The 18,187-nt window shown below is 38.0% G+C and overlaps 2 protein-coding genes across 2 annotated transcripts; one reads left to right on the top strand and one right to left on the bottom strand.

Moving 5' to 3' along the window:
- Window positions 1-22: 22 nt before the first annotated feature.
- LOC107616697 (guanosine deaminase) lies at window positions 23-1,978 on the top strand. Its single transcript, XM_016318642.3, has 4 exons — window positions 23-532; window positions 771-961; window positions 1,503-1,607; window positions 1,694-1,978. Exons 1-4 carry the CDS (start codon window positions 484-486, stop codon window positions 1,865-1,867), a joined length of 519 nt encoding a protein of 172 aa, XP_016174128.1. The 5' UTR covers window positions 23-483; the 3' UTR covers window positions 1,868-1,978.
- A 6,015-nt stretch (window positions 1,979-7,993) lies between these two features.
- Window positions 7,994-8,539, bottom strand: LOC148544791 (uncharacterized). Its single transcript, XM_088498986.1, has one exon. The coding sequence runs from the start codon at window positions 8,537-8,539 to the stop codon at window positions 7,994-7,996; it is 546 nt and encodes a 181-aa protein (XP_088355112.1).
- Between the last annotated feature and the right edge of the window lie 9,648 nt (window positions 8,540-18,187).

Below are 18,187 nucleotides of genomic sequence, written 5' to 3'. Positions count from 1 at the left end.
CTACTTTTATTCAATTAGAATAAATTATCATTTTTAACCATGAAAGATTTAACCATCGACAAATCTAATCATAAAATATATAACTTAATTTGATATCCATCAAAGATTTGATTAGTTTGATAAAACAACTCAAAAATAGACAGTGTTTTGGGTAGTTTCGTCGAACTAGCACAATTTCCGATGTTAGATAACTAAACAAATGCATGTTACTGTGATGGTCATTGGTGGAGAGTAGTAGGCAGGAGATGGAAAAGTGAGAGAAGAGAGAGGCATCAATTTCAGAGTTTTCGTTGTCTTGTGGCGCTGGTGCGCCAAGCCAATCATGCACCCCTTTCCTTATCTTCAAGTTTTATGCATGGAAAACGTGTATTCTTTGTTTTGTTTGTTTCCTTCTTTCTCTTGCCAGTTCCTAAACCTTCCCCAACTTGCTTCCAACTACTGTTTTCTAGATAACCAAATCGTTGCTTCTCTTTTCATCTCATCATGGAGGACAACGCTGCTGATGCTGCCACCGTCCCTCGTACTGTGAATGGTATAGTCCTTCATAATTCATGGTTTCGCAAAGGTTAAATGAACATAATGATGTTCGCTATATTAGGGATTTCTCTTTATAACGTGTGTTTCAAGAATCAAGAGCTTGTACCTTGATTTGCTAGCATATCAGCATGCTGAAGGAGAATATCTATATTGCTAACATCAATCACAAGCGCAATTTAAAACCATAAATTCATTTTCTCTTACATTGTTGTTCTTTTCTCTTTTTACATCAGCTTTACAGGATAGAGATATCAAGTTCCTGACTAAAGCTATCGAAGAAGCATATAAAGCTGTTGAATGTGGCGATGGACGACCATTTGGTGCTGTTGTTGTTAGAAATGGTGTAGTAGTTGTGAGCTGTCATAACATGGTTTTAAGGAAGAGTGATCCCACTGCTCATGCTGAAATTAATGCTATCAGAGAGGTTAAATTCATAGTTAGTTCTTCTGTTAAAATCTGAGGACTATAACAAGCCATAAAGCTATATTGAGGAAATGTTTTGTGAACTCGATTTTGTTTAGTATATTGAGCCGACACGCTTGTGATGTGGTAGAAAACTAGAAATACCACGACTAGCGTTATATCTAATCAAACATCTATGAAATCTTCATGTATATAAAAAAATGGCATGTCAAGAAGATTTTAATTGCTGTTTTTTTCTTCGTTATTATCTTCTATATAAGTATACAAATATTCTGAGTTTCTAGTATTGTTGTTTTGGCTCTCATCTTTCATTTGCTGGATCTCAGTGTGAGTTGCAGAAGTTTCATATGAATTTTGCATAATTCATTTGATTCTCTTAATGCTTCTATATATTGCTTAGCTTATATGTGAGAATAGTGTTAAGTTGACCTAATATATTTACAATTTTTTTTCAATTTTCATTTTTTTTATTCACTTTTTCATTTAACTTCTTGGGGATGTATCATTTGGGAACTCATTTTGTTGTCGTAAATCATCTGTAGGCATGTAAAAAGCTAAATCAAATTTATCTTGCTGACTGTGAAATCTATGCTTCTTGTGAACCTTGTCCAATGTGCTTGGGTGCAATTAAGCTTTCAAAAATTAAGGTGGACTTTCCCCTCCCTCGTTTCGTATTGTATCTCATTTTGTATTGGATTAACATCATATCTTTGTCATGTTGGTTTCTTAGCAGAGATTGGTTTATGGAGCAAAAGCAGAGGCAGCAGTAGCAATCGGATTCGATCCTTCCAATGCCAATGCGCCTAACCAGAAGTCCGAATTGGAGATTAAGAAGGCAGATGGTGCTATTGCTTTAATGGCAGAACAAGTATTTGAGAAGACAAAGGGAAAGTTCCTTATGCCCTGATTGATTACTTTAATCTTCTCAAAAGTGAATGCAAAGAATTGTTCTGTAGATAATGTTTCTTTCTGAAACTTTTCTTTATGAATTGAAGCAATATAATAAAATTTTCATTCTCATTGTGTGCATTGCAAATATATTTAGTTTACGAGTTACTTTTGAGAATCGCTTTGGGGGGAAAGCAACCATGCCAGAGAAAATAATATTATCAGATCAAAATGGAGTGAAAATTTTCATGCCCTAATTCCTTCCCTCTCACCCGAGTCTGAATCTCAAAGAAAGAGAATTGGCCTTGATACAGCTTCGAAGGCTGTTAGGCATGGACTGCTAGCGGACTGGAAAGAAGGACACTTGTTACATCCTCTATTTGTTTTCTCTATTCATTGCAACACATGCACATGCACATGGTAAATTTTATTCAGTAAAAAAAATGTAACTTTGTTGAATGAGTAAAAAAAAGTAGTATATGAGTGACATACAATTTATAACTAGGAGATTCAATTAGACAAAAATTTAAAAACAAGACTAGGAAGTTCATTATCTAATACATAATAAACCAACTATTTAGTAAAATAAGAAAAAAATTGATTATAAAAAAATAATTATATAAAATATTAGAAAAAAATAATAGGAGAAATACTAAGAGATATTGAATTATGTGAGAGGATACAATAAAATATATTAAATAAATATTTTTTATATAATAAATATGAGTATAAGTGAATATAAAAATAGAGAATAAATTAGGTGACTATGATTTGAGAATGAATAAATTAAAGAGAATATTTTGTGTAGTTAATGTGTTAACTTTGGTCACTAGCTAGTGAGAGTTAGTAATTATTATTATTATTTTTTTTTTGACAAAAGAAGTATTCCAACACTTATAGATAATAAAAAAAGATTAGATCTAACTTAAAAAAAAGAATCAGATATACTTTTTATTGAACTAAAATTTGAGAAGAAGTCTAAAATTTGATTACAAGAAATTTAAATTTATAGAAATAGAGACATATTTGGGTTTTTTTTTTAAAATCTACACATAAAGTACTGTAACACGTGAGATATTTTTTCTTCTTCGAATATATCCGGAATCTTTCTTGATCTAAATATATTTCCATAAACAAAGTACTATTCTTATAGTACCCTTAGCTTCTGCCAAATCTGGGAGATCTGAACTTGAACTAACAAACTAATACCACCTATAAAAGGAGAAACAAAGGCACTACTCATAACAAAAGAGAAACAAAGACATCATAACAAGAAAAAAGTACACCTATTGAAAATTAAAAAATAAAATAAAAAAAAACAGTTAAAACACATAGAAAGTAAGTCAAGGAAAAAGGCAGTGGCAGGAAAGTGAGGAAGAAGATGGGAGAAGAAAAGATCAGATGGAAAGAAAATGAAAGTGATGGGAGATGGGGGAAAATCAAAGAAAGGAAAACCAAAGGAGGCGAGGAGAAGGTGGGAAAAGAAAATGTGAGGGTGAAGAAAAAGAGAAGAGAAAGATGGAGGACTACTGCCTAGCGAGGTTGAGGTAGTAATAACCCTCCTATTCAAGACTGACTGGAGTCGACAGAACTACGACCAGACAATGGGCAGATTGTTGCTGCGGTACTCTGGGACGCTGGATGAGAGCCGGATGGGGGTGGACCTGCAATGACACTCCAATGCCAAAGTCAGAAGAGTGTTTATGAGGTTGAAAGTTAGGGTTATCGTGCATACCTTGGGGCGAGTCATGGTTTCCCTTTTATAAGACTCTGGTGTCCCTTGCATTGGGAAGATACGATGTGTACCTGCGATACTAAATGACGGGGATGACATAATTGATTTTCTCGGGATATGCCGGATCGCCATGTTTGTCCTGAGGTGTCAGACCTGGGACCCATCCTTATCGAGCCCGGAATCCAGGTCCGGAACAGTAGCCCCCCAAACATGACATGCTTTTTTTAATAGCGTCGTCACGTTTTTGGGGTCTGAGGTGATATGGATCACGGGAGTTCAGCTGGAAACGAATGGTTTCTAGAAGCTCCTGATTGTGGGGATGTGTTTGCAGCTTTCGAGGTGTTACGTTAGTTCGATAGGATTGGCATTTATTGTCGTGGGGTCAAATTTACCGTATTGCCCCTCTAGTCCTTTCAGTTCGCGCTTTTTGGGGTTCCTTCATTTAAAACTTAGTTTCAGTTTTCTCCCCACTCTTTAGTTTCGATTTTACTCTCCTCACTCTTCTAACTCCACTTCTTCTTCTCCGTCAACTTCCACTACTTTCCTTGGTTCGCTTCTGCCACCCTTATCATTCTCTTTCCTTCACTTTAGACTCTGCTTCTTGTTTGCCACTCATCATCGTCATTGTCCAAGAAAGTATCCAGATGCTTGGTAGCTAGTTGTAGCATGATTTTCATTATATTCGTTGCATAGGATAGAATAAGTTATAAGTGTTAAGCGTTGATGTTTATAGTGTATATGAACTTTGCCATGCTGGCTATGGTGGCTAGACACCATTGTGGTGGCTAGACACCATTGTGGTGGCGTTTGGTGGTTTAGTGGGGGTGCCACTACCTTCCTGGCCCGGGGTTTAGGCCAGCTTTCTTGCGTTTATTTTCCTTAGTCTTTTAGCCTTCGTGTAGTTTGTAGGCTCACGGTGGTGGTGGTTCTCCCATTTGTAGGTATGATGCGGAGGAGGGTCGAGCCTCGGGGACTTGTCTTTCCGGCGGCGAGTGTTCCCCGGACGTATTTTTGGTGCAATGCGAAGGTAGTGGGGACCCCTTCGCGTCTCACCAAATGGGACCTCCAAGAGCTTTGGGATGCTGGAGTGATCTACAGCGGGGGTGCCGCGGAGGAGCAATACCCGATCCCTACGAACGGGTCTACTACATCAACTTGGATGCCCCCCGAGTTCTCGACTAGATGTGGGTTTACAAACCCATGTTCGACATCATCAGAGTTCGATTTCCTTTTTTCGATTTCGTCATCGGGCTCCTGAACTGGTGCAACGTTGGTCTGTCGCAGCTCCATCCTAATAGTTGGGCCGCTATTAGATGTTTCGAGCTCGCGTGTTGAGTATTGGGAGATTCCTGCCGTGGTGGAGGTCTTCCTGTTTTTCTTTTTTCTGACAGTGCCTCATCGGGAGGATAAGCTAAAGAAGAGGTTTATGTCCTTCTGGGCTATTCAGGGCCGTAAGATCATTGGTCTCTTCAAGGACTCGTTTTACGGGTTCATAGAGAACTATTTTAAGGTACGGCCGGCTAGGGCTCACCACCCCTTTCGGTAGACCTTGGAGGGGGAACGCAGGTTCCCACTTATTGGAAGTATGAGTCCGCAGCCGACTACCTCGTAAAGGTGACTTACGAGGGTTTAAGCCTGGAGAACAAGAAAATTGTTGAGGTGTTAACGGCCATATTTGGGAATAGGCCGTTGAACCCTTGCCACATGATGAGTGATCGGGATGCCGGTCGTCAGTATGTGGGTAGCTGCCTTGGTGTTTTGCATTGTCTTCTACTTTTGTTCTTCAATTTTGCTTTTCTATTTTTGCTTTTGTTGTGCTCACGTGTTTTTTTTTCTTCTCTTCAGTTGATATAACAGGCGACGTCGCTACTATGGAAAACCTGATGGTAGTCTTCCTCATCGAGGACAAGGATGAGGAGCAGCCTCAAGCTAAGGAAGTCATTGATTCAGCTGTTGCTTCGAGGGCCGATGCTGGAGGGCTTCACAAGGGGATTGGGGCTTAGTTCGAAGATGAGATTCATGAGATTGTGCACCCGTCACCTCGAAAGAAGAAGAAGACTATGCCTAACAAGAAGGGGAAGGGGACTATGGTTCCTTCCGTGATGGAGAAGTCCTTCGATGCCCTTGCCTTTATTGACGAGCAGCTACTACCATGGACCGAGGAGTTTTTTGCCGATTGCTACTTGGTGGCCCAAGGGAAGTGGGTTTATTGTTCTTTGCTTCGCTTGGCTGCTGTGGTGTGCAAGATGGAGATGGTTCTAGAACAATATCATGTCTTGGATGGAAATATTTGCTAAGCCCAGGTGAACCTAGCGACAACTCGTCAAGAGAATGAGTCAGCTGAGGAGGCCAAGGTCAAGGCGGAGAAGTCGGTTCACAACACTGCTAGCGAGGTTCAGCGTCTTAAGGATCTAGAGACGCTCCTGAGGTCAGAGGCTGCTAAGGCAGAGAGTCGGGTAGCGGAGGCTGAGAAGAAGATGAAGGCTGCAAAAGCTTTGGCAGATACCTTGAGGAAGAGGAATAAGGAGGTTATCCAGAATGCGAAGGAGGCCATCTTCGCTGCCGAGGAATCCCTGAAGTCTTAGGTAGCCCTTCTTCCTCCCAACTTTGACATCTCCTAGATTGGTGCCTTCAAGACGGTTCATGATGGCCAGATTGTGGATGTCAATGTTGAGAAGCGAGCGTAATGGCTTTCGTGTCTCTTTGTTTTATGTTTGCTGTGTATTGGACTCTTTTTTTTCTTTATTTTTTGCACTCTGTATTTATGCCTGATGAGCCGACTTGTTTTGAGACCGTGTTAGTTGGTATCTTCTTTTGTAAATGCCGCTTTATCTTTGGATATACGTATGGGTGACCGGATGGCTTCCAAGTTGATCAGGTCCGTTGCGTCATTTTTGTTACTTGTTTTCCAAAAGGTTTCTGAAGTATATAACGTTAGCAACTATCATTTTAAGTTCTTGTCAGAAAAGCTAAAGAAGAATATAACAAAATTTATTTTATTATTTGGGCCTAGCTAAAACCTTTTATTAGGTCCTTGTTAGGCCAAAAGGCGAGGAAAGAGTACCCATAAAAAAATAACTTAAACAAAAAGGAATGCAAAGTTTCTTGGAGGGTCGTCCTTTTACAAATCGGAGTTCTCACAATTAGAATCTCTTAAGATTGGTGATGTTCTAAGTTCTAGGAATGACCAAATCGTCAAGTCGTTCCAGCTGATACACTCCCTTGCTGTATGCTTCTCGAATACGATAAGGTCATTCTCACTTTGCTGCTAGCTTGCCTTCTCTGGAACTTCGGGTTTCGATGTCGTTCCATCATAGGATCAAGTCTCCTCCCTCGAAATCTTATTTGTTGATGCCTCGATTATACCTGAGGATTAGCCGTTGCTTAAGGGATGTTTTCCTTAGGTGAGCTAGGGCACGCACTTCATCCAGTAGGTGCAGCTTTGCTTCTCGGTCGATCGCTCCAAGTAGGAACCTAGGATTGGGTCCCCCGATCTCTACCAGGATCACAACCGCTGTGCCGTAGGTTAGCCAGAAGGGTTTCTCCTGTTGCCGAATGCAGAAAGGTGAGTAGTACTAGAGGACTAAGCCGAGTTCCTCTGCCCAATCTCTATTCTTTTGCTCTGGCCTCTTTTTGATACCCTTCAGGATTACCTTATTGGCGGCTTCCACCTGGCCATTGATTTGTAGGTGTTCAACGGAGGAGAAGTGTTGTCGGATCCTCAACCCCTCAAGGAGGCTCCGAAAGTTTTTGTCGGAGAACTGAGTTCTGTTATCTTTGATGATGACTTCCGGGATTCCGAAACGGTTTAGTATCCGTCTCCAAAAGAACTTCCCACAATAGGCAGTCGTTATTACGGCTAAGGCCTCTGCCTCAATCCACTTGGTAAAGTAATCAACGACCACTACAAGTTATCTGAGCTAGCCTGACACAGTTGGAAAGGGACCCATGAGGTCAATTCCGCATGTGGAAAAAGTTCGGTAGGCCGTAATTCATGACAGCTCCTCTACAGGGTCCTTGTGGAAATTGTCGGCCTCCTGGCACTTAATACATGACCTAACAAGCTTCATCACATCCTGGGTTATCGTGGTCCAATAGTATCCAACTCTCACCATTCTTTGGGCTAACGTCTTTCCCCCCATGTGATGGCAACAACATCCCTCGTGGAATTCTCTCAGCACATAATCTGTCTATTTGGGGCATAGGCATTTCAAGAGGGGCTGGGAGGCTCTTTTTTGGTATAAAGTTCCCTAGATCATAGTGTATCTGACAGATTCTCTTTTCACCAGTTTCTACTCCGACGCATCATCAAGAAGCTTTCCTTCCTCAAAGTATTCTAGGATGGGGGTGGTCCAGTTGACGTCTTCTACTGAGCTCATCACCAAGGTGACTAACGGCTCTTTGACCGCCTCATGAATGAGGGAGTCTTTTTCCTCCCGAGGTCTTGGTGCTGGTCAGCTTTGACAATAGGTCTGCCTTGGCATTTCTTTCCTGTGGGACATGCTGGACTACCACCTTTCCAAAGCTGGCATACAACTCTCTAGTTTTTTCCAAATACTTCTGGAGGAGCGGATCTCGGGATTGGTAGGTGCTGTTGATATGTGACGTGACCACTTGGGAATCACTCTTGACAAGCAGATTCTCGACCCCAAGCTCCTTGGCCAATGAAAGCCCAGATAAGATAGCTTCATACTTGGCTTGATTTTTTGACACTGGAAACTCATATTTAATCGATTGCTCATACAAGAGTCCATCTAGGATTTTCAGAATCACCCTCACCTTGCCTGAGACATAATTGGATGCTTTGTCCACGTGGAGCTTCCACTGTTGAGTCAAGGGGATGGCGTCGGGACTGGAAATTTTGGCCAAGAAATCTGCCATGGATTGGGCTTTGATGGCTTGGCTTGGTTGGTTGGTAATGTCGAATTGTGATAGTTCTGTTGACCTTGCTATCATCCAACCCGCCTAGTCGGGTTTCTGCAGTACTTATCTGTTAGGCTGGTCGGTTCGGACTACGATTGGGTGGCTTTGGAAGTCGGTGTGCAAAATTATAACTCGCACAACTGAACCGGAAAGTGCACCGAGTCGTCCAAGTAATACCTCAGGTGAGTGAGGGTCGATCCCACTAGGATTGTCAGATTGAACAAGCTGTGGTTCTCTTACAGATCTTAGTCAGGCAAATAGAAAAGAGAGTTGTTGTTGTAAGCACATGAAATAAACAATCAATAAAGAAAAGACGTAAAACAATGATAAGAAATCAGTTAACGCCTCAGAGATGCTTGTTCTTCTGGATTAATACTTCTTACTGACTACTTTAACAATGAGTGATTCATTCAATGACAAGGCTGTAAGTGATTAAAGCCGGGGCTAGTGGTCATTAATCTCCTCTGGTCCACATCAAACGCCGATGCTAATGGTCATCCAACGTGAATGAGGGTGAAGCTTACGCAATTCAATCTCTGGTGATCCTACTCAAAATGCCACATACATGGTCAGATCTTTTGGATCAGAGATTGATGCTCAATGTTCTAGCCTTAATGCCACAGAGACCTCAATTACCCATGACTAACAAGATTATATGTCATGTATCCCAATTAGCCCAGATACTCTCTTGGAACTTGTGATGTATTCTCAAGCTGCAGCTCAATGCTATCCGGCTAAGGCTTCGCAAGAGCACATGTAGAATAAGGGGTCATACTCTCGTTCTACCCCAGATTCATAAAGATGAAGAATGAAAATACATCACAGAATGAAATCAAACATGTATTAAAGTAGAAAAGTAATAATATTAATCCATAGGAATGAGCAGAGCTCCTATCCTTAACCGAGGAGGTTTAGTTGCTCATACTTTATAGAGAAAATAGAAGTAATGTGTCTGTGCTTCTCCTCTCCTAGGAGGCATAATCCTTAGGAGGAAGGAAGTGCTAAATTACACTTTGGGGCCCACTTGGTGAGTGTTAGGGCTGATGCCTGGCGTCTAACTTGAGTTCTGAGCGTTCAACTTTGGTTCCTACTCCCTGGCTGGCATTGAACGCCAGTTTGGGCGTTTAACTTGGGAGGTTGGTCCTGTTTGGGCATTGATCACCAAAAATGGGGGTAAGTTGGGCGTTCAATGCCCGTTTTCGGCAGTCCTTTCCAAAACAAGGTATAGACTATTATATATTGCTGAAAAGCTCTGAAAGTTAGCTTTCCAGCGCTGTTGAGAGCGCATCAATTGAACCTCTATAGCTCCAAAAATGTTCGTTTGAATTCATGGAGGTCAGGATTTAATAGCATTTGTTATCCTTTCTTTGCCTCTGAATCAGACTTTGCCAAAACTTGACAAATTCACTCAAAAATCACCTAAAATCATAAGAAAAACACAGAAACTCAAAGTATCATCCAACATGTGAATTTTACACAAAAACCTACTAAAACATAATAAAATTCAACAAAATATAACTAAAAACACTAAGAAAATAGTAACAAAGAGGGTATAAAATATCCACTCATCAGAATACCAAACTTAAACTGTTGCTTGTCCTCAAGCAACTAAAAACAAAGTAGGACTAATGGGAAGAGAAAGATACAATAAGTCTTAGAGTTTTCAGGGAAGTTCAGTTCCAAATAATTGAATGGGGCTATTAGCTCTTTACTTCTGAACAATTTTGGCATCTCACTTTCCTTTAAAGCTCAGAAATATTGACATCTCTTGGAACTAGAATCCGGATGATATTATTTTTTCTCTTCTTTTAGCTTTTCTTGATTCTTGAACACAGCTTCTTTTTTGTGCTTTGCACCTTTGAGCCTAACCGTGATTCTAAGCATTTTGTTTTCAAGTATTACCACTGGATACATAAACACCATAGGCACTTAACTGGGGGAACCCTTTGGATTCAAATTTAGCTTTTCTTAAATTCCCAAACAGTGGTGCCCAGAGTTCTTAAGCGTACTCTTTTATTGCTTTGGATCACGACTTTAACTGCTCAGTCTCAAGCTTTTTACTTGACACCTTCACACCACAATCATATAGTTAAGGATAGCAACTCATTTGAGCTTTTAGGCCAATTTTGACCCTCCTAACCATTGATGCTCAAAGCCTTGGATCCTTGCTCTTGTCTTTTTCTTTTGAGCTTTTTATTTTTTCTTTTCTTTTATTATTTTTTTCTTTTTTTCTTTTAACTGCTTTTTCTTACTTCAAGAATTAATATTTTTTATTTTTCAGAGAATCAATAATACTTTTCTAAATTCACTGTTCTTCAAGAGCCAATATGCTCAACTTCAATTTCAATTATGCACAGTTAATTCATACATTCAGAAAATAAAGACAAGGCCACCACATCAAAGTAATTGGAATAACTCATGATATAACTCGAGATCTTATGTATTTTATTACTTCTTTTTCAAAAATTTTCTTTTTAAGCTTTAGTGAGTAATGCATGAAACATCTTCTACCCATAATTTTTTTTTTAAATTTTCAAAATTAAACTACTAGACTAGAAAGCAAAGGAAATCCTAATAGTGATCATGCAAAAGCTAAAATAGAAAGCAGGAAATAAGATAAAATACTGAAAAACAGAAAGAAAGGGAGAATGAAACTCAACCACCTTAGTACTGATGGTTGCTTAAGCTGCGCTTTTCTTATGAAGATGATTCACCTCCATTTGGTGCTATTGATGATAATGTACACTTAGAGCTCGTGCTGCAACACCAAACGTAAAAACTTTGCTTATCCCTAAGCAAAGAAAACTTTGTCCTTTTTGTTCCCTTATGGGCGTCGAACGCCCAAGCTCTCTTCCCCCTTTTGGCATTGAACGCCAACAAGGGGCACCCTCTAGGGTGTTCTGTTTCTCTCCTACGCGTTCCTATTTCTATTCTAAGTACTACACATGATCATAAATGTTAGAAAACTAGGAAAACTATGAAAAACATTAGAAAATAAAATAATATGAAATCAAACTAAAGTAACCGAAAGAAAATAGGAAAGACGAAAATACTATAGCATACTTATAGTTGAATTGCCTCCCAACAAGCGCTTCTTTAATGTCATTAGCTTGACACTTGATTATTGACTTTCTTTCTCTTCTTCTAGTTTGTTAAAAGAAATGACTCCATGGAAAAAGTGGAGAAGATTAGTGCCCTCATATTTGAATTTCTCCTAACAAGCTTTCTGTTATTGTTATTAGCTTGCTTCTCCTTGCTTGCTAGGGTAAGGGTTGTATTGTTTTTTACAGACCTTTTCTTCTTCATGGATATCATCTTTGTGAGTGCAGTAGAGAGAGGTCTTTGCTCCAAAATCTCAGCAAAAGGAATATTGATTTGCAACTTCTTAGAGCCTTCCAAGGATTGTGAGTGGTTCTCATCTTTGGTCTCCTTTTGGGGCTTCTAAAGATGTGGTACTTCAGGCATTCTTCCCATAAGAGGGGCATGTAATAGTGTACTTTCAGCCTCTTCTTGAGCTTCTTCTTTATTTAGTTCCTCAACAGTGTGTACCACCTTAGGTTCAACCTCCTTGGTCCTGATGAGGGCCTTACACTCATCTCTTGGATTCACCTGTGTGTCTCTGGGAAGAGTGTTAGGAGTTCTCTGAAGTTTCTGAGGGTATGGCAACTTGGCTTTGTACTCTGAGGCCTTGGGTGATGCAGGATGAGTGTCCAGAGTAAATCGAAAGGGGTTGTCAGGGTGCCTAGGGAGAACGTCTCTTGAATTGATGTCTATTGCTCCCCTCTCTATACATTCAACGCCCATTCTACTCCCTTTCAGGCGTTCAACTTCAACTCTGCCCCCTCTTGGAGGTTTTACTTTTTCCCTGGCACTCTCTGTGTCTCTAGTCTCTACTTCCTGAGCTCCCTTTCTTACCGGAGTCCTCTCAGATGAGTATAAGTACTAGTTATAGGCAACCATCTCAATGAGCTCATCTGCCTCTCTGGGTGTCTTTTGCATGTGCAGAGAACCACCTGCAGAGTGATCCAATAACCTCTTAGCTATCTCAGAGAGACCTTCATAGAAAATGTCTATCTTGGTCCAATGTGTGAACATCTCGATGGGGCAACTTCTGAGCATTAGTTTGTTCCTCCTCCAAGCATCATAGAGGGATTCACTCTCCGCTTGCTTAAAGTTCTGAATATCTAGCCTCAACTCGATTAACCTCCTTGGTGGAAAGTTCTTAGTCAGAAACTTATTCGCAACTTTACCCCATGTGTTTAAGCTCTCTCTAGGTTGAGCATTCAACCAGTCCTTTGCTTGATCTCTCATAGCGAACGGAAAGAGCATCAGTCTGTAGACGTCAGGATCTACTCCATTGTTCTTTATAGTATCACAAATCTGCAGGAAATCAGATATGAACCTGATGGGATCTTCCTGTGGGAGTCCATAAAATTGGCAGTTTTGCTGCACTAGAATGACCAAATATGGGTTGAACTCAAAGTTTTCTACTCTAATGGGAGATACACTAATGCTCCTTCCATAGAAGTCAGGAGTGGGAACTGTATAGGTTCTCAAAGTTCTTCTGGGTTGTGCATTCCCAATTGGATCCATAGTGAACTCTTCCTGTTCCTGCATACACAGACAAGAGACAAAGGAAAATGGGATTCTCTATGTCACAGTATAGGGAGCTCCTAGTGAGATATCCTAAAAGAAACAAGAATTAGAAAAAATTTTTTAATAAAAAATTCAAAATAAATAAATAAAATAAAATAAAAAATAGAATACTAATTTGAGAATAACTAAAATAAAAAAATAATTTAAAAATTTTGAAAAATTTAAAAGAATTAGAAAGAAAGAAGTTTAAAAATTTTCGAAATTCAAAAAGAAAGAGAAAACACTAAAGGAACACCAAATTTTAAAATTTGAATTTAAATAAGAATAAGATAAGATAATAAATTTTGAAAATCAAGAAAATTAGAAGGGAAAATTCAAATAAAGATTTTGAAATTCAAATTTGAAAGAAAGACCAAAGAAACACCAAACTTAAAATTAAAACAAGATAAAGCAAACAATTAATTAAAAAGATTTGAAATTAAAAAAAGGAGATTTTCAAAAATTAAACAAGAGATAGTCAAGATAAGATTTTTAAATTTAAAAATTAGAAAGAAAAAATGAAGAGAAAGAAACAAGATAGAGAAAGAAACAAGATAAGATAAGATTTGAAAATTAAGATAAGAGATTTGATTTTGAAAAGTTTTGAAAATTGAAAAGAGAAAGTCAAAGAGAGATTTTGAAATTCAAAATTGGAAAAGAGAAAAACTAACAAAATACTAAACTTTTAAAATTTGAATTTAAAAGAAAAATAAGATAACAAAATTTTTAAACCAAAGAAAAAGATACAATAAAGATCAACGAAGAAAAGATAAGCAAGAAAATTAAATTTAAATAAAAAGGTTACTAACCGGACACCAAACTTTAAAATTTTAAAAGGAAATAAAGAGAAAATAGCAAACTTGAAATTTTGAAATTAAAAATAAGATAACTAAAGTGAGAATTGAAAATCAAAAGATAAACAAAATAAAGATCAAGAATCAAGAAAGATAAGATATGATTTGAAAATTTAAAAATCACTAACAAGAAATAACAACAACAACAACAACAACAACAACAAAGCCTTGTCCCACTAAGTGGGGTCGGCTACATGAATCAAACGACGCCATTGTGCTCTGTCATGTGTCATGTCTAGAGAGAGACCATTTACATGTAGATCTCGTTTGACCACCTCATGGATGGTCTTCTTAGGTCTTCCTTTGCCTTTCGCCCCTTGTCCATCTTCCATCTCATCCACCCTCCTGACTGGATGTTCTATCAGTCTTCTTCTCACATGTCCAAACCACCTAAGACACGATTCAACCATCTTTTCCACAATGGGTGCTACTCCAACTCTCTCCCTTATATCTTCATTCCTTATTTTATCCAATCGTGTATGACCACTCATCCATCTCAACATCTTCATCTCTGCCACACTCAGCTTATGTTCGTGCTCCCCTTTAACTGCCCAACACTTCGTACTATAAAGTATAGCCGGTCTTATAGCGGTGCGATAGAATTTACCTTTAAGTTTTAAAGGCACTTTTTTGTCGCATATAAAACCAGATGCACTCCGCCATTTTGACCACCCTTCTTGGATCCTATGATTTACATCCTGTTCAATCTCTCCATTATCCTGTATGATGCACCCAAGATACCTAAAACTTTTAACTTTTCGTAGGGTGTTTTCTCCAATCTTTACCTCTATATTAGGGTTTTCCCTTCTCGGACTGAACTTACATTCCATATATTCCGTCTTGCTCCGGCTTATGCGCAGACCATACACTTCTAAAGCTTCTCTCCATAACTCAAAAAACACCAAACTTAAAATTTGAATTTAAATAAAGATAAGATAAAGATTCAAGATTTTATTTTAAAATTTTGAAAATTTAAAAGAAAGGATTTTAAAAATTTTTGAAACTCAAAAAGAAAAAGGAAAAAAAAAGAAAACACTAAACTTAAAAATTTTGAATTCAAATCAAACTAATTTTCGAAAATCTAAAAGAAAAATACTAAAAGACAGCAAACTTAAAAATTTTTGAAACTAAATGAAACTAATTTCAAAAATAAAGAGAGAAAAACACCAAGAGACACCAAACTTAAAAATTATGAAATCAAATAAGAGAAAATACTAAGAAAAATTCGAACACAAAAAAGGCAACAAGAACAATATTCAAAAACTCAAAAAAAGAAACGAAAACCAAAGGAACACCGAACTTAAAACTTGACACAAGACTCAAATAAAAGAGAAATATGACTAAAGATAAAAATATTTTTGAAAAATTTTCAAAAAGAAACAAAGGAAGTTTGAAAATTTTTACAAACAAAAGAGAAACAAGTAAAAAGTACCTGATCTAAGGAACAAGACAACCGTTAGTTTGTCAATCTCAAACAATCCCCGATAACGGCACCAAAAACTTGGTGCGTGAAATTAGAACTCGCACAACTCAACCGCAAGTGCACCGGGTCGTCCAAGTAATACCTCAGGTGAGTAAGGGTCGATCTCACGAGGATTGTCGGATTGAGCAAGCTGTGGTTCTCTTGCAGATCTTAGTCAGGCAAATAGAAAAGAGAGTTGTTGTTGCAAGCGCATAAAATAAACAATCAATAAAGAAAAGATGCAAAACAATGATAAGAAATCAGTTAAGGCCTCGGAGATGCTTGTTCATCCAGATTAATATTTCTTACTCACTACTTTAACAATGAGTGATTCATTCAATGGCAAGCCTGTAAATGATTAAAGCCGGGGCTAATGGTCATTAATCTCCTCTGGTCCACATCAAACGCCGGTGCTAATGGTCATCCAACGTGAATAAGGGTGAAGCTTATGTAATTCAATCTCTGGTGATCCTACTCAAAACGCCACAGACAAGGTTAGATTTTTCGGATCGGAGAATGATGCTCAATGTTCTAGCCTTAACACCACAGAGACCTCAATTACCTATGACTAACGAGATTATATGTCATGTATCCCAGTTAGCCCAGATACTCTCTTGGAACCTGTGATGTATTCTCAAGTAGTAGCTCAATGCTATCGGCTAAGGCTTTGTAAGATCCCATGTAGAATAAGGGTTCATACTCTCGTTCCACCCCAGATTCATGAAGATGAAGAATGAAAATACATCATAGAATGAAATCAAACATGTATTAAAGTATAAAAGTAATAATATTAATCCATAGGAATGAGCAGAGCTCCTATCCTTAACTAAGGAGGTTTAGTTGCTCATACTTTACAAAGAAAACAGAAGTAATGTGTCTGTGCTTCTCCCCTCCTGGGAGGCATAATTCTTAGGAGGAAAGAAGTTCCTTATTTATAATAAAAACTCTAAGACTAAACCTAAAAGATATTGTTTTTAATTAAAAATTACAAAAAAATTAAAATAAGCTAAGAAGTGCTAAAATCCATTTTGGGGCCCACTTGATGAGTGTTTGGACTGATTCCTGGCGTCTAACTTGAGTTCTGGGCGTTCAACTTTGGTGTCTGCTCCCTAACTGGCGTTGAACGCCAGTTTGGGCATTCAACTTGGGAGGTTGGTCCTGTTTGGGTGTTGAACACCAGAAAGGGGATAAGTTGGGCATTCAATGCCCGTTTTGGGCAGTCCTTTTTAAAGCAAAGTATAAACTATTATATATTACTGGAAAGCTCTAGAAGTTAGCTTTCCAACACTGTTGAGAGCGCATCAATTGGATCTCTGTAGCTCTAGAAATGCTCATTTGAATGCATGGAGGTCAGGCTTTGACAACATCTGTTATCCTTTCTTTGCCTCTGAATTAGACTTTGCCAAAACTTGCCAAATTCACCTAAAAATCACCTCAAATCATAAGAAAAACACAAAAACTCAAAGCAGCATCCAAAATGTGAATTTTTTACTAAAATCTACTAAAACATAATAAAACTCAACAAAATATAACTAAAAACACTAAGAAAATAGTACCAAAAATGGTACAAAATATCCACTCATTAGAAGTACTGCATGAGCCACCGAGACGAGATGAGTGACGGAAGAAAAATGTCGGTAAAAATTTTACAAAAATTATCACGTTGCAAGTATAGTCTAAACCGACAATTAAACCTCAATCAAAATTTAATTTGTTTGTCACTTAAGCAAACCCAATAAAATTAACCGAAGTATTAAACCTCGGGTCATCTCTCAAGAAATTGCAGGGAGGTGTTTTTACTATTGGTTGTGAAAAAATATATTTTTGAATTTTTAAATGTTGAACAAGGAATGTAAATGACAAGAAAATAACTAATAATTAAGAAAAGTCCTAGCAAGGATTGATAATTGGAATTTCTATCCCCATTATTATAGTCACTTGTGATGGTAATTGCCTTTTTCTATCACTTAGGTAACCTCTAACAATTGAAGGTAAGTCAAGTGAGAAAATCAACTTGAGTTCACAAGTCCTAATCGATGACTAGAGTTAGTGAAGCTCAAGCCAACTAGCAAGTTTCAATCACCAACCGACAAGAGACTTTGACAATTTAAGAGTCTCTAATTACTCAATCTAAGATAAGAACATAAAAAGCTAATTTAAAATCCAACCAAGCATTTTATCAAATACTTAGAAGGCACAAAATAAAAGCATAGAAAAGCAACAAGAGAATGTAAATACTAAAACCAACAATTGCAAAATCAATGATAACAAATAACAGAAGAAGCAATAAACATGAAATACATCAAATTGCATTAAAAGGCAAATCAAATCTAACATGAGAATTCATAAACTAAATTGGCAACATAAAGTCATCAACAAGGGAAGTAAATAAACTAGAATGCTAGAACAAATAAAAGTAGAAGAGAAACTAAATTAAACTAAGATAGAAATCTAAAATTGAGAAGAACTAAAAGAAACCCTAAAACCTAGAGAGAGGAGAGAGCACCTTGATAAGAGAATTATTGCCGGTTTAGAATCAATCAAAACAAGAATCAATTCGTTGGTAGCATAGTCCAAACCAACAATGAATTCTCTTAATCAAATGTCAAATATTCAAATTAAAATAACCGAGAGTATTTAGCTCCCGGGTCGTCTTCCCTAGGAGTTGCAATTAAGTGTACAATTATTGGCTATGAGACATTGGGGGTTGGGAATGCAAGAAAGAGAGCA

The sequence above is a fragment of the Arachis ipaensis genome, chromosome B9 (genome assembly GCF_059453495.1).
Source record: "Arachis ipaensis isolate K30076 ecotype BB chromosome B9, ASM5945349v1, whole genome shotgun sequence".
In the NCBI taxonomy this organism is placed as follows: Eukaryota; Viridiplantae; Streptophyta; class Magnoliopsida; order Fabales; family Fabaceae; genus Arachis; species Arachis ipaensis.
The sequence above is the reverse complement of the archived record's forward strand: the minus strand, read 5'-3'. Positions and strand labels throughout refer to the sequence as shown.